General features: G+C 35.9%; 2 protein-coding genes across 5 annotated transcripts in view; one reads left to right on the top strand and one right to left on the bottom strand.

The window, feature by feature from the left end:
* Positions 1 to 20,633, top strand: part of cenpp.L (centromere protein P L homeolog) — a 150,576-nt gene that overhangs the window by 63,532 nt on the left and 66,411 nt on the right. For 2 of the 4 annotated variants that reach the window (XM_018256348.2, XM_041589080.1), the window contains exon 7: positions 13,383 to 13,439. The exons of the other annotated variants lie outside the window; for them this stretch is intronic. In XM_018256348.2, the coding sequence (XP_018111837.1) occupies positions 13,383 to 13,439 (57 nt within the window). The remainder of the gene's footprint in view (positions 1 to 13,382; positions 13,440 to 20,633) is intronic. 4 annotated transcript variants of the gene reach the window in all.
* On the bottom strand, positions 549 to 19,664 carry aspn.L (asporin L homeolog). The gene is given in 8 exon segments (NM_001094736.1): positions 549 to 1,275; positions 2,919 to 3,057; positions 4,947 to 5,040; positions 5,588 to 5,698; positions 10,610 to 10,823; positions 10,961 to 11,073; positions 11,813 to 12,103; positions 19,509 to 19,664. Coding segments are annotated over 7 exon segments (1,140 nt in total). The 5' UTR covers positions 12,084 to 12,103; positions 19,509 to 19,664; the 3' UTR covers positions 549 to 1,077.

The raw sequence follows: 20,633 nt of genomic DNA, 5'->3' as shown, positions 1-20,633 counted from the left end.
AGAACACTCTTCTAGATTTTTGCCCCTTTTCTACATTGCAGCAATGGGTTGAGTTAATAAAAGCTACACTGGCTTTAATCAAAATGACATACAATGCTCGAGGAAGACATGCAAAATTTGAGAAAATAAAGTAAACCATGGTTGGATTCCAACCCCAAGTATCTTTACCAGATGATTGAACTGATAATTTGGTATACACCGTGATAATTCAATGTTCTCTGCATCCCTCTGGTTTGTGACAGTTACTATTGCTATGTGAACAGCTGTACCCAGTCTTCTTGTAAGTGCCAAGCATGATTGTTTATCTTTCTTTCATTTTTTTTTGTTTGTTTTTGTTTTTTTGTTTTGTAAAAATTTTAAATAAAAAGCTTTAAAAAATAAATGGTTTATTATGGTTCTGCCTTAACCTAAAATATGTATTCCCATTTCAAACAACTCATGCTATTTATGAGTAGCGTAGTGATCATTCAACCAATGACTCACAACATGAGTGTGTTGTTCGCAGCCAGATAAAATCATTCAATATATAAGCAAGAGAAAAAAAAGGAAGATTAAATGTGTGTTTATTTAAAAAAAACATATGTATATCAATTTTTACCAAGTTAATGCAGCAAAGTTTCAGTAGCAATAATATGAAACTATAGATACAACAAATAGAAATGTTTTTTTCTTAATAAGTTGTTCAATGGCTTTAATACATTTGGTATCTAATTAGGAGCGTTTGAGGTTTGTAGTCTTTACAAATAATACATAAAACTAATAATAATACATTTAACTATGAAAAACATAAAACATGACGGTTTGTTTTTTAGTTAGCACCAATTGTGAAACAACTTTCAGCCTGCTCAGCTGCTGCAGAATATTTAGCTATCACTGTGTATAAAATTGTAGTTATAGATACACCTGTTGGCGAGTAGATTTTCTTCTTATAAACCAGATTTCAAGTATTTAAAAATAAGTGTGTGTGGGGGGGGGTATGGATACATGCAAATGTCTTGTAAACACATGCCTCATTAGTACGGCCCTTGTGTCAAACGACAAAGCGGTTGAAGTGATGATAATATTTAATATTTCTGGCTACTTTCGGAAATTTCCAAGATGTACACTGTTTCTTCCCAGTGTGCAGCGGAATGTTGCTGGTTGAACCTCCCAGTATTTTACTGGATTCTTGAAAAGGCTTATACCACTGTACAGAGACTTTTTCAACTTGAGTCCTGTGGGGCAAAAATCATTCACATCTACTTTTCCAATATTATTGGAGTGAAGAAACAATACCTAAAACAAAAAGGATGAAAATAAATATATTACAATCTAAACCAATGCTCGAATCTTAGACTGACTTTTCAACCAGGGAAAAAAATACATTGTTTTTTTTTTTTTTTACTGTATTTCAGAATTAATTACCTTGCACCTCCCAATGCTTTACAACCTAAGGCAGTCACAGAATGAGAAGGCTAGACAATACTGCTAATATGGTCTTAAAGGAGAACCCTAAAAATAATATGGCTATAATTGCCATATTTTAGCAATTGAACTTATAACACCAGCTTAAAGGTTCTGCATCTCTATAATAGCAATGTTCCAGATGTTCACATGTGTCACAGGAGTTCCCCATCTTGGATTCTGTTACAAGTGTCTGTGACACTCACATGCTCAATGGGCTCTGAGCAGCTGTTGAGAAGCTAAGCTGATGGGTCCACGCAAATTATCAAGCAGAAAATGAGGCTGGGCTGCCATATTAGCTGATGCCATGGGGCAGAATATTCAATTATCATGCTAACTGCACTGCTTTGAGAGCTGCCACATACTAATAATGTGAATAAATTACTAATCAGCCTTCTATCATGACATTTAGGGGCCGATTCACCAAGGGTCGAATATCGAGGGTTAATTAACCCTCGATATTCGACTGGGAATTAAAATCCTTCGACTTCGAATATCGAAGTCGAAGGATTTTAGCGCAATTACTATTAAATCCTTCGAATCGAACGATTCAAAGGATTTTAATCCAACAATCGAAGGATTATCCTTCAACCAAAAAAATTTAGGCAAGCCTATGGGGACCTTCCCCATAAGCTAACATTGAGTTTGGTAGGTTTTAGATGGCGAACTAGGGGGTCGAAGTTTTTTCTTAAAGAGACAGTACTTCGACTATCGAATAGTCGAACGATTTTTAGTTCGAATCCTTCGATTCGAAGGTCGAAGTAGCCCATTCGATGGTCGAAGTAGCCCAAAAAACACTTCGAAATTCGAAGTTTTTTTTACTTTGAATCCTTCACTCGAAGTTAGTGAATCGGCCCCTTATTATATATATATATATATATATATATATATATATATATATATATATATATATATATATATATATATTCAGTATCTTGTGTGTTGGTCCCTAAGCTCAGTAAGTGACAGCAGCACAGAGCATGTGCAGTAAATCAGCAGAAAAGAAGATGGAGAGCTACTGGGGCATCTTTGGAGACAAGATCTTCACTGCTAAAGGGCTGTGGTTCCTTGCACTAGTAGAGAAGCCCAAAACATAATGTACAACATTTATCTTCTATTTCTTTAGTTATGCTTTAGTTCTCCTTTAATAACGATGACTTTTGGTTTGGGTGCTTATCTGAGAAATATTCATGTATTGGTGTCTTTATGCTTTTGGTTTTCAGGGAACCCAAATCCAAGCAAAACGATCACAAACACAAAGCTAAATTTTAGTAAGGCAATCTTTAGTACTGTACAGTGTCTTCTTATTGTATTGACAGGGGTATTAGCCAGATAGCTCTAAATGCTATACAAGGCTTTATTAAGATCCTTTCACCTTGGAACTGATCATTGATAGTAGATATTATACAATACATGTCACTGAAATCGTTATTATTCAATTCAGAACAATGATATCATTTTGCAATGTAACCTACCTGTAGATATTTTAAATCTGCCAGCCCAGGTGGCACTCTCCTAAGTTTGTTGTTCTCCAAGTGAATTTCTCGTACATTTGGTATGCTAGCAAAACTTCCATTTTCAACATCTTTTATTTTATTGTGTCCTAAACCAAGTCTAAAAAGAAAAGTATCAGCAAACAACAAAAAAATTCTCACCATTTCAAAATGTATTTATTAGGTTTATTTTGTGAATATGTTTTTGAATATACATTTTTTTGAACCCTACCTTATAACAGCCGGATGTTTAGGTGTTAGAGCTTTGTTTATTTCTTTGTTATGAAAGCTTTGCTTTAACATTGTGCATGGGACTAAATTTTAAATGTACTGTTAAAAATTAGTGAATTTACTGGAATTCAGCAGACAGAAGGTCCCTGAGAGCTAAAATTAGATTTACAAAAAATCATGGATGTGCTACAGGCACCATTTCATCTGAACTTTGTAAAGGAACAGATAACTCTCATTGTGTGTGTTATTTTAATCTTCATGAGGCAGTATTATATGATGAATAGGGATGCACTGAATCCAGGATTCGGTTCGGGATTGGCCAGGATTCAGCCTTTTTCTGCAGGATTCGCTGAATCCTTCTGCCCAGCCGATCCAAATCCTAATTTGCATATGCAAATTAGGGGTGGGGAGGGAAATCACATGACCTTTTTGTCACAAAACAAGGAAGTTAAAAAAAAAATATCCCCTAATTTGTATATGCAAATTAGGGTTCGTATTCAGTTCGGTATTCGGCCAAATCTTTCACAAAGGATTCAGGGGGTTCGACCAAATCCAAAATAGTGGATTCGGTGCATCCCTAATGATGAATAACATTAACCAATAAACAGCCATAAATATGTGTGTGGTTTTTCCTTATGTCCCTATTACTTAGTTTCATAATGATGAAAATAGTACCTAAACATATTACTTTTTAAGGGGAATACATTACTGTTATAAAACAATCCGCTATAGTAGATGTTTCATAAATATGCTGCCAATTTATCTTTATTATTTATTTCTTACTATTGTTAATATTTGCAGCAATTTTCCTACCTTACCTTAAGATGTTTTTCTAGCTTCAAACTAAATAGTCATGCTGTGGCTCACTGACGTGTTGCGCCTGCTCTAATTGGCTGATTCTAGCACAGTGTCTACCTGCGACTGTTTTAATCACCCAACAAGCAATTTGAGAGTAAGTGTAATAAGTAAATGTAATGAAATGCATTTTAGTAAGAGCATGCACTTTAGGGACTGTGAAAACTCAGCATTACTATAAAAAGTAGCATTTGCCTTATGGAATTTCTTAAAGGACACATAAACCCTAAGTTTTCCTACATTTATATAAGTTGGACACATCTTCCCCACAGTTTATGTACTGCATAAATCTCCTCTGTTTGCCAGCGCCATCACATTTTTCTAAAAGAAATAGCAGCTTTCATCCGCCGGCCATTTTCCCTCTAATGCATCATCAGTGACATTTGTATCTTCAAACAGCACATGTGCACTGTAATGTTCATGCAATCAAGAATGCAGGATCACACAGGCACAACTTATTTGATAGAAAGTCCTGCTTGTATAGAGCTCAGGAGAGGAGGTTAAGAGAAAAAATATATGGGTTTGGAACGAACTGAGCATGCACAGTAGTCAACAGCCAAAGTAAATTCCTTTGGAAGTGGGCTGAGTGGTTAGAGGAGGAGAAGGAATACCAAATGATTAAGTGGATGCTGCAGCCTTATAATTAACATTTTGCTAATTGGAGTGGCAGATATTAAAAGGTTTCAAAGAGGTATTAACTGATTGTTTTCTTGTATGGGGGTTATATATCTTTTAAGGGATATCATGCTGGTAAATTTACATATCGCTAGGAGTGTTGTCTGTAAATGTTACACTTTTATTTTAGATGAAGAATTAAATCTACAGTATTGCATTATGTAGGACTAATTTATCATGGGCTAGCTAGAGGAGGAACACTTTTGTTATAAAAAAAGAATTGGATTTTTAAAGTTTTTTTTTTTTTACCTCTGAAGCTCTTTGTATCGTAACAAATCCTCAAGTTCAATTCCTGAAATTTTGTTGTGGTCAAGGTGGAGCTGATAGATTGATGTTGGTAAATCTAGGTTAAATTTGACAAGATTAATTTTATATCAGTAAAAAATGTCTATTTTCACAATTTCAGGCAGTTGCCTATAAATGCTAGTACATGTTCAGATTTAATTAAGCATTTGAGCAGTTGTTAAAATTGTTTTAAAGTGTCAGTATATTCAGTTTTTCATTAAAATATCTTAAGTACAATGCTTCATTCAAATCTTGGTGTATATCCCCCTCAGCAGGGAAGTGCCTTTCACATGGGCACCTCCAAGGTTGTTGGCTGCAGATTAGCATCTCTAACCAAGCTTTATTTGGTACCCACAGGGGGGACTATGATTAAACATGACATCACATTAATTTCAGTGAAAAAAAGACATGACAGTGATACATTTAAATAGCATGACATGATGGGACACAGCAAGGCATAAAAAATAAAAATATGGGAGATCCTCTGGTACTCTGACAGTGTAGTCCGATGCCAATGTGAGCAGTTATATACCAGGTATTTAGACATATTCTTATTATTTAGAAGCAAGATTTTAATTTGAGATTGAGAATAACATTTTACAGACCTTTAGGTATTGATGTTAGTTTGGCATCTGCAATCCTAATGTGGAACACAGTCAGTCCATCAAATGCTCCAGGTTCTATTCCTTCACTTTCCAGTGGATTTGCACTCATTTCTGCCAAAAGAATGTACATGTACTGTATATAGTTAAATATTTTAGGCATATAAGGGACAGGTGTTTTTTCCAAAACTAGTTTAGATAAGTTTGCTTTCTTGTAATTAAACTGACACTAAAAAAATCTTTTTAAAATATTAATCTACATTAAATCACATTTTTTGCTGATAGTAATTATTACTTGAAGTTCCTAAACCTGACTGTTTTGCCAACCTGACTGTCCCATCTCAGTCTGTCAGTTAGAGTTTCTAATGCTAAGCGACTACTGCTGTACAAATATGGCAGCCCCCTCATAGAGGAACATGGGAAAGGTAATGAAAAAGCATCAGGAAAATACTTTTATGGCAAAATTATAAATAAGATAATGAGATAATAAGATAATGTTATGATGGATATAAAAAGGGGTTATTTTCTGGTGTCGTTATTTCTTATGAGACTAATTATAAAAAGTGCTGTAGCTGGAAAAATGGTCAACGTGTGAAAATATGAGTTTTTCCCAATGTAATGGGAATTTCAGTATTTCACTCTGTTTCAACTGACCCATACCGTGTCCTACTTTTGATATCTTCTTTGATGACTAAAATGACGTTCCAAGTTGAGATCCAAGCATTCCAGATAATAGATACTATACCTGTTGTTTTACAATTACCTGTAAATTGTTTGGATTAGGGTGTTCCTGCATAATATCTGAGGATATTTTAATAAGCCTCACTTCCCTTAAAGCAGGAGATCAGTTGGTTAATTTTATTGTTAAACAAAGTAATTCTGTAGACTTAGGTATATATTAGAATGGTAAAATCCATTTTCATTTTAGATTAATTTGTACTGTTTTTTAAGTTTAGTGGCATTTGATAGGCTTGTCATCAGGCATCCTGGAAAAAGATGGTAAACAATGTACTGTACTTTCACACCAAAACTGGCAGAGAAACTAAACGAATATATTTGTTTCACGGTATAATGTGGAAAACTGGCATACTCTTCATTCAGCAACTGTTATGACTCTTTTACAAGGCATTGTGAATATTGTTAATTGGAATAAGGTGGTGCAATCGTTTTTTATAATGGGTTCTATTAAACCCATATGCTAATTCTCAAAACTAAATTGGTGCCAAGAGCATAAATCGCCGGCGTAGCAATTCTTATAAATAGAAATATTGGGTTCCAACTCCATAAATGCATTTCAGACCCACAGGGTCATTTCTTTATCTTGACCAGGGAAACCCCTGTCACATTAGCTTCTGTACATAAGTATATGCTCCTAATACTAACCAACCACAATTCTATAGACATTTTCTTTCACTATAGATACATGCCAAAGGAGACACAATAGTTGTGGAAGACTTCAATGCGGTACTTAACCCTAGTATTGACAGATGTGACCCAAAAGATCCTACCTAACAGATTAGCGACCCTGCAGGTAGACCCCATACAAAATCATGTAATGGAGTGCCACTTAACTGATGTGTGGTGTGACAAGTACCCCTTTATGAGAGAATATAGATTTTTCTCCCACTCATTTAAAACTACCTATTTTGCTGACAACAACTTCTCTTGAATGTAACAAAATCTAGCTTACCATATTGCTCATGGTCTGACCACTTGCCAGTTAAAATAGCTTTAACGGAGATCTACATAAAAGCCACTCAGAAATTATGGAGATTACATGAATCTTTGCTCAATATACCAGATATTGTAACTAAACTTGAAACTCAAAATCTACAGTATTTTGAAACTAATGTAACACCTGATGTTGGTTGTCTGGGAGGCACATAAAGCATATATGTGCGGAGTGTATAAAAATTAGGAGGTTCAAGGAAAAAACAAAGAGAAAAAATAATAACAGATCTCACAAAAGAAATTAGCTCTTTAGAGTATTCCAATCTAACCACCATCTCCGCTATCCTAGCACATACAATTAAAACAAAAACAAACCGCTAAATATGTGTCTTGTGAATAAAGCAGAAAAGAAAATGAGATGAACCAAACAAACGTTTTACCAAAATGGTAACAAGGCTAATACCCTCCCTGCTAATAAGCTGAAAGTTAAAACGGTTTTTGTACCCTACAAAAGCTTATTAACCTGCAGGGCCGACCATCGGCACATCCAGAGGGTATAGTAACTAAGTTGCAATCGCTCTACCACAAGCTATATCGGCAAACCCATACAATATTCAAAGTAAAATGTAAAACCTACTCTCATCTTTAACAACAGATAAGGAAAAATTGTTTGCAATGCCAATAATGTTAGAATACCCATCAAGAACTTCAAAAACTGGAAAGCCTCAGGCCCAGATGGCTTTAGTGCACGCTATTATAAATCTTTTATTAAAATATTAGCCCCTCAACTATGCCATCTATTTGCAGATATTGGCAAAACTGATCATTTCTTCCCAGATACTTAAAGCGACTATATTTCAGCAATTCCTAAGCCTGCAAAGGATCCTACCAAAGTTGAAAACTACAGGCCAATATTCCTCCTTAATATTGATTTGAAAATTCTTGCAAAATGTATGCAACTAGGCTAAACTGTTTTATAACAAGTATTATACATAAAGATCAGGTAGGTTTTATGCCATCTCAGCAAGCTAGTGGCAATGTAAGGAGGGTAGTAAATATGCTCTGCATGGCCAGGGAGAGGGACACTCAGCTGGTGCTTCTCCCTAGACCTGGGGAAAACATTTGATTCAGCCTCCTGGGTATGTCTACAGGAAATCCTAACACAGTATAAATTTCCTATGGTTTTTCTGCTAGGGTTAAATACATGAACTTCATATCATAACCTATTTATATAACAAGGGGAACGAAACAGGGTTGTCCGCTCTCGCCACTACTGTTCTCCTTGTGTATTGAACCCCTCAGCCAAGCCATTCACTGTGCCCTGATATATCAGGTCTAACAACTGGTAATACTGAGTACAAATGTTGCCAATATGCAGATGATATATTACTTACAATAACTAAACCCATGGCATCCTTACAAAACTTATATCGTATTTTAGAACTATTTAACAGCAATTTGGGTCTCACTGTCAACCTTACTAAATCCACCGCAATGGGTATTAATCTCCCTCAACCCCAAAAGAAATGATTACAACTGAACTTTGATTTTGCATGGAAACCCAAATATATTGACTACTTTGGTCTCAAAATTACAGTAGAATATGCTAATTTAGCATATGTTAATTATCAACAGCTTGTTAAATCCCTCCTAAAAGATCTTGAAACCCAGATCATGAAACCCAGACATCTCCTGGTTTGGCAGAAGTTCCCCACTTGAAATGTCAATTTTCCCACGCATTTTATATTTATTCCGAACTATACCAGTTTCCCCGCCAACCCATCTGATAAACAGACTACAACAAATGAGTCAGAAATTCCTGGGGCCATATTAGACCATTTACTGCTAGGACAAAAGTGTTTCACCACCGAATGCAAGCAGGGCTGGGGATCCGAAATGATACCAATTATTTCCATGCTGCAGTATAAGACCAACTGACAAAATGGCATATAACGGCTAACCCCTCTTTACTAACCCCCTCTTTACTAACCCTTTACTAAGCCTCCAACATATTATATGGATAGACAGTTCACAAACTCACCTGTAATACAATTCTCTCTGAAAACCTGGAATGTGATCTCTCATAGATATACCATTTTACCACCCCATACTCCAGCCTCTCCACTCTTTTGTAATCTCAAATTCCCACCAGGTATGTCCCCATCACAATTTCAATGGTGGATTGACAAAGGATTTACTAAGGTCATCATCTGACTCAAGGCAATCTTTTAGACTGGTCTACTTTCCAGGCCCTAGAGACAGAACTATTTTGTTTTTAACCAGATAACCCATTATATAAAGTGTTTGGGCATAGGGCTCTATACTCAAATATGGAACTCAAATGGAACTCAAATATATCCAAGCTTGGACCCAAGAACTCCAGCTAGATATGGATGAAGCTGACTGGGTACATGCACTAGAACAAACTAACTACTGCTCTATTAATAAATATGCTCGGGAAACCTCTTGTAAAGTACCCAGCAGATGGTACCTCGTACCTGCTCGCAAAGCATTATGGGATCCCAATGCTTTGGTGTAGTTTTTATTTCTAAATTACACTGTGTACATTGCAAATAATTCACTCTACAATATAAAATGTCATTCCTGAACCAGCAAATGTATTTTTTGATTTGTAATATTGGTGTGTAGGCAGCTATCTCGGGTCATTTTGCCTGGTCATGTGCTTTCAGAAAGAGACAGCATTTTAGGATGGAACTGCTTTCTGGCAGGCTGTTGTTTCTCCTGCTCCTGAAGGTGTCTCAGAGGGACCTGGATTTTACTATTGAGTGTTGTTCTTAGATCTACCAAGGTGCTGCTATCTTGTGTTAGGGAGCTGCTATCTGGTTGCCTTCCCATTGTTCTGTTGTTAGGCTGCTAGAGGGAGGGAGGGGGTAATATCATTTCAACTTGTAGTACAGCAGTAAAGAGTGACTGAATTTTATCAGAGCACAAGTCACATGTCATGGGGCAGCTGGGAAACTGACAATATGTCAAGCCCCATATCAGATTTTAAAATTAAATATAAAAAATTCTGTTTGCTCTTTTGAGAAACAGATTTCAGTGCAGAATACTGCTGGAGCAGCACTATTAACTGATGCATTTTCTGTGACAGTATCCCTTTTAATGGATACCAATGTGCTTTTAATAACCAACAGGATAGCATACCCAGGAATTTATGTCAAAACTCTGTCCAAAATCTCTTTCCCAGCTTAATAAGAAGTACTTGAGGATGACATCCTGATTACTTTTCTAAAACATGTCAGTTTACTTTTACTGTTCCAGTTTCTGTTTACATTTTGAAAATGAAATAACACCTTAAAAAAAGTAAATCTATTTTATTAGCGGCATACCTACCTAAAACATGTAATGAATGAATGCCTTTAAATGCTTCCTTTTGTACTTTTTTAACTTTGTTGTCGTGGATTCTGATCTCTGCCAATGATTTTGGAAGGTTGGATGGTATTTCTGTGAGCTGATTATGGGACAAGTACAACCGTCGCAGCTTCTTTGTAGACTGGAATGCCTTTGGATGCACCTTGTATAGTTTATTGTTGTTGAGAAACAAAGCCTAGGTGTTTATTCAACAAAAAAAAAACACAAAAAACTTGTGTTATAAAACTTTTGTTTGGATGAAATAGTAATAAAATGAATGAAATCAATGTCACACTACTGTTCTTTTGCCAAGCTGTATTCATCATAACTTACAGAAAGAGATGTGAGGCCTTGCAGATCTTTTTCTTTGATCTCCTTTATTTTGTTGTTTTGAAGGTCTAATAGTCGAGTGTCATATGGGATTTTATTTGGTATGGAGGTCAAACCTGTTGAATGCATGCGATAGTTTCATTAAATAATCATTAACTATATTGAATGGCATCAGTTGTCTTCTTAGCCTTAAATAATGCCACAGGTTGGATGTGTAAACAGAGTTTGCAATATTATAATGCTGTCATATGCAGCTTCAGGGAACCTCCCAAACAGGGACCTTAGTAAACTGGAGTCAGATTATATTTTTGTTGTGTAAGTGCTTCCATTGATTTCCACAGCTCCATTGACTGTGCTTACTAGGTGCTTTCATGACAGAGTCAGTCTGCATCATTGCTGTCTGCTACAGTTCTCAATTTTTTGGGGTGTTCCATCAGGTTGCCTCTCAGAGCCTCAGATAAACTTCAAAGTCTGGTTTTATCACCATTCTTATATATTTAAGAAACCAAGGGGAAGATACATGTATTTTAAATTTTACATATCATACCATCCACATTAGTAATAGACAGGGCTGGACCTAGGAGTAGGCAGAAGAGGCAGCTGCCTAGGGCGCAATAATAGAGGTGTGCTGGGCAGCTACCTCTAACATTGTCCATTTTGTCCAATAAAATAACCTCAAAAACTTGTGGAAAACACAACTCGACCTTTGAAAAAAACTATCTATATACTATAAAGGAGATTTCCCATTTCCATTGTCAGGCAATATCATCTTCTTAAGCCATGTATTGGTTGGTGAAATAATTGGTAAAATATTTGTAATTACATATTTTATAAGTGACATTTTAATGGACTTACCAAGGTCAGAGCACTGAACAATTTTTAAGTAACACTGACATCCAAATGGACATGATGGAAATAAATCAAATGGAGGGGGCGTAGGTCGAAATGGTAGATTCTTTTTAAATGGAAACAATGAATTATCATCATCATCATTGTCATCGTCGTCATCGTCGTCATCTTCCATATCTTTTAACATGAGGTCAGTCAGTGCCATGTACTTTGGAGGTAAAATAAATGGCTTAGCGTAGCACAAAGCCAGAAAATAGAAAAGCAAATATTCCTTCATGGTGTTGTTTCAGAGATATTCTGTAGATCATAGACAAATAAAACATTTGAGTGAATGGAATAGCAGTAACATCTTATCTTGGTGTAGAAAAATATACCACTTTATTTAATATTACAGATTATTTTCAGGTATATAATCCCCTTTTTCCTAGTTACAGTATCCATTTAAGTCCTCATTAATTAATGTAATATATGGATGATGCATGGAGGTGACATTAATGTTGAGTTCAGTATAACTAATATTTACAACTTTGTTAGGGCAGGGTTTCATGTCTTTGAACTTCTCCCTGACCTTTGGAACTATTGAACTAGAAGAATAATGTTGGGTGGAGGGATTGCAAAAATGTGCAAAAAAGTGCACTTGTGAAATCGATTTAGTAAACATCCACAATGACTATGTTTATGGTGTACTTCCCTTTCAATTCCCTCGTAACGTGTATGTATTTGTAATAACTTGCAATGGCTTTATTAACTTGTTGAGCAACTTGTTGATCTCCGACCCCTTGGATGTTGGTCCCAGTGACCTCAAGGCAGGTGCTTATATTTGAATTCTTGGCTTGAAGGCAAGCTTTAGTTGCATAAAACCATGTGTACTGCCAAACAGAGCCTCCTGTAGGTTGCAAGTCCACATAGGAGCTACATAGCCAATCAACAGCCTTCCCCAGCAATCTGGTTGCTAGAGGTCAAATTAACCTGCTAATCATGAATTGATTTGAAAAACAGAGATTGGAATATGAATAGGAGAGTCCTGAATTGAAAGATGTAGCAATAAGTAGCTATAACAATACATTTGTAGTTCTACAGAGCATTTGTTTTTTAGTGACCCCCATTTGACAGCTGGAAAGAGTCAGAAAAAGAAGGCAAATAATTCAAAAACTATAAAAAATGAAGAGCAGTTGAAAAGTTGCTTCAAACTAGCCATTCTATAACTTACTAAATGTTAATTTAAAGGTGAACCACCCCTTTAACAAACCATGCTTGGCACCATCTTTTTATAAGATGAGCTACAAATGTTAACTGGGGATACTAATGTGGCCCTAGCAATTACAATAATGTGCAATTAACACTTATATTTTCAAAAATGTTGCGATTTTCCAGTAAGGTCTGTGTTATTGGAGACAGATGATAAATGTTAACATCGTTTTATATCTTCCGAGCTTCAGCTGAAAACCTCTACAATTACACCACATTTTTATATTTTATGGAACCTTTTTATTTTTAATTTAACGCAATTCATTTTTATCATTAACATCTTGCCTTCCCATTGTTCATTCTGTTTTATCCTGTTTTCAACCTGTAGGGGTTACTACAGAAAGGCTTGAAGGACTCAACCAAAATAACATTTTTAGACAGCAAAGTAAGTGTAAGAGGCGCCATGTATGCATTTTTAAAATCCACAATTCTGTAGAGATGACTCATGTTAATCCAAAACTACCACTGCTGGTTTTTAAACACAGACCACAAACAAACCACAGTGTTCTTTCTCAGATACATCTCATACAGCTACAGCAATGAGTGGTAGAGGAACATTCCACTTTACTACCAAAAGGATATTATTATCACATATAATGCAGACATCCCCATCTTTTGCTATCCAAGTAAAGTGGGTTCCGATTTAAAGTGACATTAGACAAGGTATATTGTGAGCAAAGAATTAAACAGTATAGTGTGGGGGAAACTGCAATGGAATGCCATGTTACAGATTTAAATTCACATACAAAGATGACACCCAGTTTAAAGAGTTAAAGTGATACTGACACTACAAATTTTCTTTACAAAATATTAATCTACATTAAAAGTTACCTATAGGTCATGTTGATCGTTTTTCACTGCTTTTGTAAGTAATTGTTACTTGAAGTTCCTAAGCCTGACTGTTTTGTCAACCTGTCTGTTCCTTCTTAACCTGTCAGTTAGAGTTTCTAATACTAACAGACTACTGCTGCACAAATATGGCAGCCCCCTCATAGAGGAACATGAGTCTAAGAATGGTAATGTAAAAGCATCAGGGGAATAGTTTTATGGCAAAATTATAAATAGCATTAAAAGACAATGTTATGATATATATAAAAAAGGTTATTTTCTGGTGTCAGTATCTCTTTAACATTTCTGTCATGATTTTTATGGTTTAGTTTTTAATACTATATTACACTGTGTGCCTTGCAAATAATTTAATTCTACTATTTAAAATGTTATTTTCAAACCAATAAATGTATTTTTTTTAGCTTTAATAATAGTGTGTAGGCAACCCTCTTGGTTCATTTTGCATAATCCTGTGCTTTCAGAAACAGGCAGACACAATAACAATGCAAGTCAATTTAGGCAGATGTTGGCTCGCCTATTCGTCTTATCTCCCAGTCCTAAGGTCTCAGCTTTTGCTTTTATTTCTCCTACATGGGTCCTATTCTCATATCCACCACAAGGGAGCATATTTAGCAATGGAAACGCATGCTTTTTTTTTTTTTTGAAGGGTCGGGTTATCTGCAGTGTTATCACTCTTTGCCTATTGCCCTATATAATGTATTTGATGCTAAAGTTCCCACAGCATTTCATAGTAACATATATAGTATCTCAGGCTAAAAGAAAAGACACATGTCCCTTTTAGTTCAACCTTTTATGTATTTATAAAACCTGCATAACTGCCAGTTGATACAGAGAAAGGAATAACCCCTTTTGAAGCCTCTCCAAGTTGCCTCAGAGGAGGAAAAAGATCCTTCTTGACTCCAAGATGGCAATCGGACCAGTCCTTGGATCAACTTTCTACTAAGCGCTATTTTCATTAACCCTGTATTACTTGCTAAAAAGTCCTCCAACCCCTTCTTGACGCTTTTTAATATATCTGCTAGTATAACCACTTCAGGGAAAGCACAACTTCACAGCTCTTATTGTAAAAAAACGCTTAGATTTTATACATAGTTTTCATATCTCCCCTAGCACTTATATAACCTCTTCTTCTTTTCTCTCAAGCAGTTTCGGACTGGGACACCAGGGGCCCACTCAAAAACCTTAGACCAGGGGCCCACCAAAGAACCATAGACCAGGGACCCACTCTTAGTACTAATATTCTTCTTCTCCTCACTCAACCTCTATTCTTCTAGTCTCTATTCTTTACATACTGTAATCTATTATTCTATCTATTTAGCCTCATTGTTCTCAAAGAAATAGGGAATGAGCATGAAATAGGCCAAATGTTTAGCAGCACAAGGGCCAGTCTGACACTGCTCTCAAGTGTAAACAACCCCAACTTGGCCAGTCATTCTTCATAACTGAGCCATTCCATACCCGTTACAAGCTTAGTTGCCTTATTTGGACTCTGAGTGGTGTTTTCTAGATAAGGCCTTACCAGTGCTCATAAAGTGGAAGAATGGCCTTCTCCACAAATCTATATGCCTGTTATTATAGCCTAAAACCTGGTTTGCCCTTGCAGCTGCTGACTGGCATTGCTTTTTACAGCCAAGTTTATTATCTACAAGTACCCCATGGTTCGTCTCCATTATAGATTTGACTAACACAGTGTCATTAAAGAATAAGTGAACTTTTTTCTCGCTCTCTCTAAAATTATTCTAAACAGCCCCCAAAACAGCATACCTTTCTTTCTCCATTCAGTTGTATTTCATTTGTCTATCACAAGCAGCTCAACTGCAGCTCTTAGTTGCTTCCTTGTCTAGAATGAAGCTCCACCCCCTTTTCTGGCTCTTCTTTTCTCTCTGACTATGAATAACTCAAAGAGGTGCCTATCGCACATACCTGAGTAATTTCCATTGGAGCACAGACAGTAAGCATGCCAGTAGACAGCACCTTGACATCTTCAAAGTGTCCCTTTCTTTATCAGGTGCAAATCTCTAAGCCTTACAGCAGTGGGTGCAAAAAAGTTGTTTTGTGTTTTTGCACTTTATTCCTTGCCCCGTTTATGAAAAATGTTCTATTATTCCTTTTAAATATCTCATTGCCATTTGCATGCTATTTGCTGTCAGCTCTGAACATTTCCAACTCTAGCATAACCAAGTTTGCTGTTGACACAATCTTCAATCAGTGTTTGGGATTTGCTGTATATTTCCATTCCTGACCTCTGCTATGTTTAGACTTGCTTCTGGTCATTCCCTCCAGGCTTCCTTTTTATCCTCATTCATTTGTTGGCTTTCCCACATTAACACTTGATTGATTTTCCTGTTTCTGTGTCCAAGCCCTTGCAGCTGTTTATTACTGAAGTATCAACCTGGTAAATAATGTTCTTGCAAATTGTACTAAGTCCCCTGATAGAAAGAGACAATAGTTTACGGTACATTAAGGAAGTCCAAATGATTATTTTATTTAATTGTAATGTTCCTCTCTCTTCATAGATGTTCTGTACTTTCTTCTCCCAATGAGGTTTCTGGGTGGGCTGGGCGGTATTAGGAAATCATGTATCCAATCTTTATTCATTATTTACTGTACCAGTAGAAAACTCTTATATGGGAATGTGGGGGTCAGATGTTTTATTGTTTGTTTTATGACTTTAGTGTTACTTTGGAGGAACAGTGTTGCACAATATGTTGGCACTCTAAAAATACATGTTGTTATTATTATCATTAATAAAAATAATAATAAATTGGACATAGTTTTACACAGTGCTGTAAAGCTGTAGTAATAGCATTGTTGTATCCAATGCCATTCTGTAGCTATGGATTCGTTACAATCATTCAGATTAATAAATAAAGTAAGGGATGTATTGGGCTTTTAAAAACAAAAATCTTTTAAACCAATTTACATCAGCACAAAATGTATGCTAAATCATAACTTTTTATTTTTTTAAAAACATGTTATGTAGTTAAGATTTACGTTTAAGTTCCTTCAAAGCCAATATTGACAATTCATAGATCATATATAACTGGAGTTTTCAAATTTAGTTTAGTGTGTGTGGTTTTCCTGTAGCTTTAGCGTTTGCATACCTACAGATGCAATAAGGTTCCAATTAGTAGCCCTGGCTGCTCGTTGGGCTAAAAAGTAACCTAGATTCTTCTGTTCTGGATTTTGAAGAATTATCCAGGTGCTTTTAGCACATCCTATAAACTTTAGTATTAAAGGAGAAGGAAAGTCCTTTTTACATGAGGGTGCCAAAAGTTAGGCAACCCCAAGTGACTTACCTGACACCCCGGGCCGGTGCTCCTTTCAGCAGAAAACTGCACCAGCCTGGGGTTCTTCCGGTGAGCACCACCGAGCGTTTGTCTTCCGGCTTCTTCTTTCTTCTCATGGCTGTGCATGCGCAGTAGAGTGAAAAGCCGGACGAGAAAGCGGACTATTTCATTCTACTGTGCATGCGTCTGCCGCAGGAAATTTGAAGAAAGAAGAAGCAGGAAAACAATTACTCCTTGGTGCTCCATTCTGTAGCTATGGATTCGTTACAATCATTCAGATTAATAAATAAAGTAAGGGATGTATTGGGCTTTTAAAAACAAAAATCTTTTAAACCAATTTACATCAGCACAAAATGTATGCTAAATCATAACTTTTTATTTTTTTAAAAACATGTTATGTAGTTAAGATTTACGTTTAAGTTCCTTCAAAGCCAATATTGAAAATTCATAGATCATATATAACTGGAGTTTTCAAATTTAGTTTAGTGTGTGTGGTTTTCCTGTAGCTTTAGCGTTTGCATACCTACAGATGCAATAAGGTTCCAATTACCGGGCCAGTGCAAGTGCAGAGAGATTGCGAGAGATGACTAAGTGCTAGGTAAGCATGAAATGCGTTAGGCTCCATGTGGGGATATTTTAAATATGGACTAATAAAAATAATTTTTCTTACAAACAGCATGCTTGTGGGATTTTTTTTTTGGAAATTTTCAGTGCAGATGGGGTGTCGGATAAGTAAATGCAATCGCTTGGGGGTGCTTAACTTTTGGCACCTCCATGTAAAAATAACTTTCCTTCTCCTTTAAGTTGTGTCCTCTACTTAGGCTGACTAGGCAGTAGTATAAGTTGGGAATGTAGTGATGGTTCTACCATGGCATGACATACTTCACTACACTGTGGCACAAATATGCATTAATAAAATCTGCATCTTGTTGGAAGCAGTAGAACGAAAGCATCAATCCTCTGATCTACTTTAGTCTCTTCCACTACTTTTGATCCACCTGCAATCAGCAATTTGTTTTTTTTAACTCTTTATTTATAGCAATTTATTGTTAGAAACAAAAGAAAATATACTGTGGAGCAGTAAGAATCAGCAGAAATTCGTTTTAAGCAGTCTACTATGAGTATAGTATAACATCATGAAAGAAAATACCTAATTGGTTGCCGTTGGCAACTCTACGCTTGAAATTTTTCACTTTTGTAAGACATGAAGCCTATAGCTCTTGCCCTGTGCCAGAGTTTTAAGAGATGAACACTAAAAAGTTGTGCTTTCACATTATAAAAAGGTCAAAGTCAGGTGTTTTGTTTACAGATATTGCTTATGGCACTGTTCTATTGCAACCTATGGAAAAACTTGCCTCTCTGCAAAATAGGTGAGGAGTGGTACTGCATCTAAATACAGTGAACTAGGGACCAGCCATTATATAACAACTCAATGTGTAGTTCTCTTGTAATGTGTTTAAGGGCATATAACATACTCCCACAAAGCAACAAAGTAGTATGGCAAAGATGCTAGTCATCTATAGAAATAGAGCATTGTGTCATAGTGGTCAATATATAAAACCCCTTGGATACATCACTGTAGGATCTTGAGCCCTTAACAGTCATTATCAGAGTGATTTCTAAAGCTTAGCGATGCTCTACAGCAGTGTTAAAAAAGTAATTTCATAAAAACAGCTTGCCACTAATTAGAACCACATAAAAAAAAGAAACATAAACATTTTAGGACAACATCACATTGATATACAACATATATCAATATATTTACATCTCTTGTGGCAACTAAAGTGCAATTTCCTTTAACTTGTTAGGATTTAGTTCAGTAAGGGTTAAAATATGGTTTTATTGTTTTCTGCCAAAAAAATTACATTTGGCACTGCAGAATATATTATGCTCTAAAGACCAAGTGTACATCAAGCTAATATATATGAGCAGGTACTGCAGTTTTTGCCTAAAACACCAAAACATGTTAAAACGTAAACTTCCTTTCATATTAACATGAGTTACAGTTGGAAACAGAAGCATGTGAGTGATATGGTTCAGCACTGGGGACAGAGAAGGTAATCACTTCTGTAACACAGGTCCACTTCATTTTCATTTTGTTCATCTTAAAATCCACCTTCTGTGCTAGTTTTCTATTTTGGGAAATATCTGCACATTTATGTAATGTTCATTTGAAATTGTACATTTAAAAAAACAAAATCTGGGAATTAAGTGACAGACAAAAAATATAGAAGATTTTTTTTGGATTGATATGGTCAGCTATCATTTTATAAGACTGTAAAAATGGGGAAAGAAAATAAAAAATCAACACTTACCTTAAAAATGTAGAAACTCTTCTTAACTGTAATCCACCTGAGAAGACTGTATGTAGCAGCTTATTTTGTACAGGACATGGGAATATGTCAGTACAGTAATCATGAGCTCAATCTGAAATACACGCTCTTGGCACTGCATATGATACTTGAGCACACTGCTTCTTCGGAATTATCCCCTTTTAGTACTGGAGACAGATATTAAGACTTGTTACCACTCATATGTTTTTCATCACTACCTGTACTAGTGCCAAATGCTGAATTTAACTCTAAACATTCACAGGAAGAGTTCGTTCATCGAGAACCTAAAGCTGTGAGTGGCATGTTGCCACAAAGTATACAGGGAGGACTTTCATGTATACATCTGCTGTCCAAAAAACATTAATAATATAGGTTTGAATTTAGACCGTTTTTTCTTCACCACTTTGATTTGTATAAAGCTCCCAATTTCAGATGCTACTTTTTAAATTCCAGCCTTTGAACAGTCACCTAGCAAGATTTTTCTATTCTATTTAATGTATGCATCATCTTGTAAAAAGAGTGAATCAGAGATGTAATTGTACCAAATCCCCTGCAGTTATTAATGCTGTGCACCTTTATATAATTGCATTACCCAACCAGAATGTACAATAAAGCTGTAATTGCATTGTACAGTTCCCAGTGAACAATGGGCTCCCTATTCTTAGAATATAAAGCCAAAAGGAGTACCACTCTGGAAATGCTGTATAAAGAACCATAACAGTCACTTTTATGACCCTCTTTGCATCAGAATCTCCCTGTAGATAGCACCTTGCAATGTTTTACTTAGAATAGTAAATATCAAACATAAAGCATGACAGGGAATCTTACTAAGATCCAGTTTTGATTTACGTTTTCCTCTTTTTTATTTCTCAGATATACGTAGTTAATTTAGGGTCAGATTTATTTATATTTAAGTTGTGTTTTCCATGAAAAATTCAAGTTTTTTGGAGTCAAAAATCTATTTTTTGGGTTTAAAAAAAACAACTCAAATTATTTGAGATTTATTACACTCCGACCCTGGCAATAGCTCCAATCCGAAAATATACCATCTAAAACCTGTCGAGGTCATGTAAAAGTCAATGGCAGAGGTCCCTTGAACCAGTGGAA

The sequence above is a fragment of the Xenopus laevis genome, chromosome 4L (genome assembly GCF_017654675.1).
Source record: "Xenopus laevis strain J_2021 chromosome 4L, Xenopus_laevis_v10.1, whole genome shotgun sequence".
NCBI classification, from domain to species: domain Eukaryota; kingdom Metazoa; phylum Chordata; class Amphibia; order Anura; family Pipidae; genus Xenopus; species Xenopus laevis.
The sequence above is the reverse complement of the archived record's forward strand: the minus strand, read 5'-3'. Positions and strand labels throughout refer to the sequence as shown.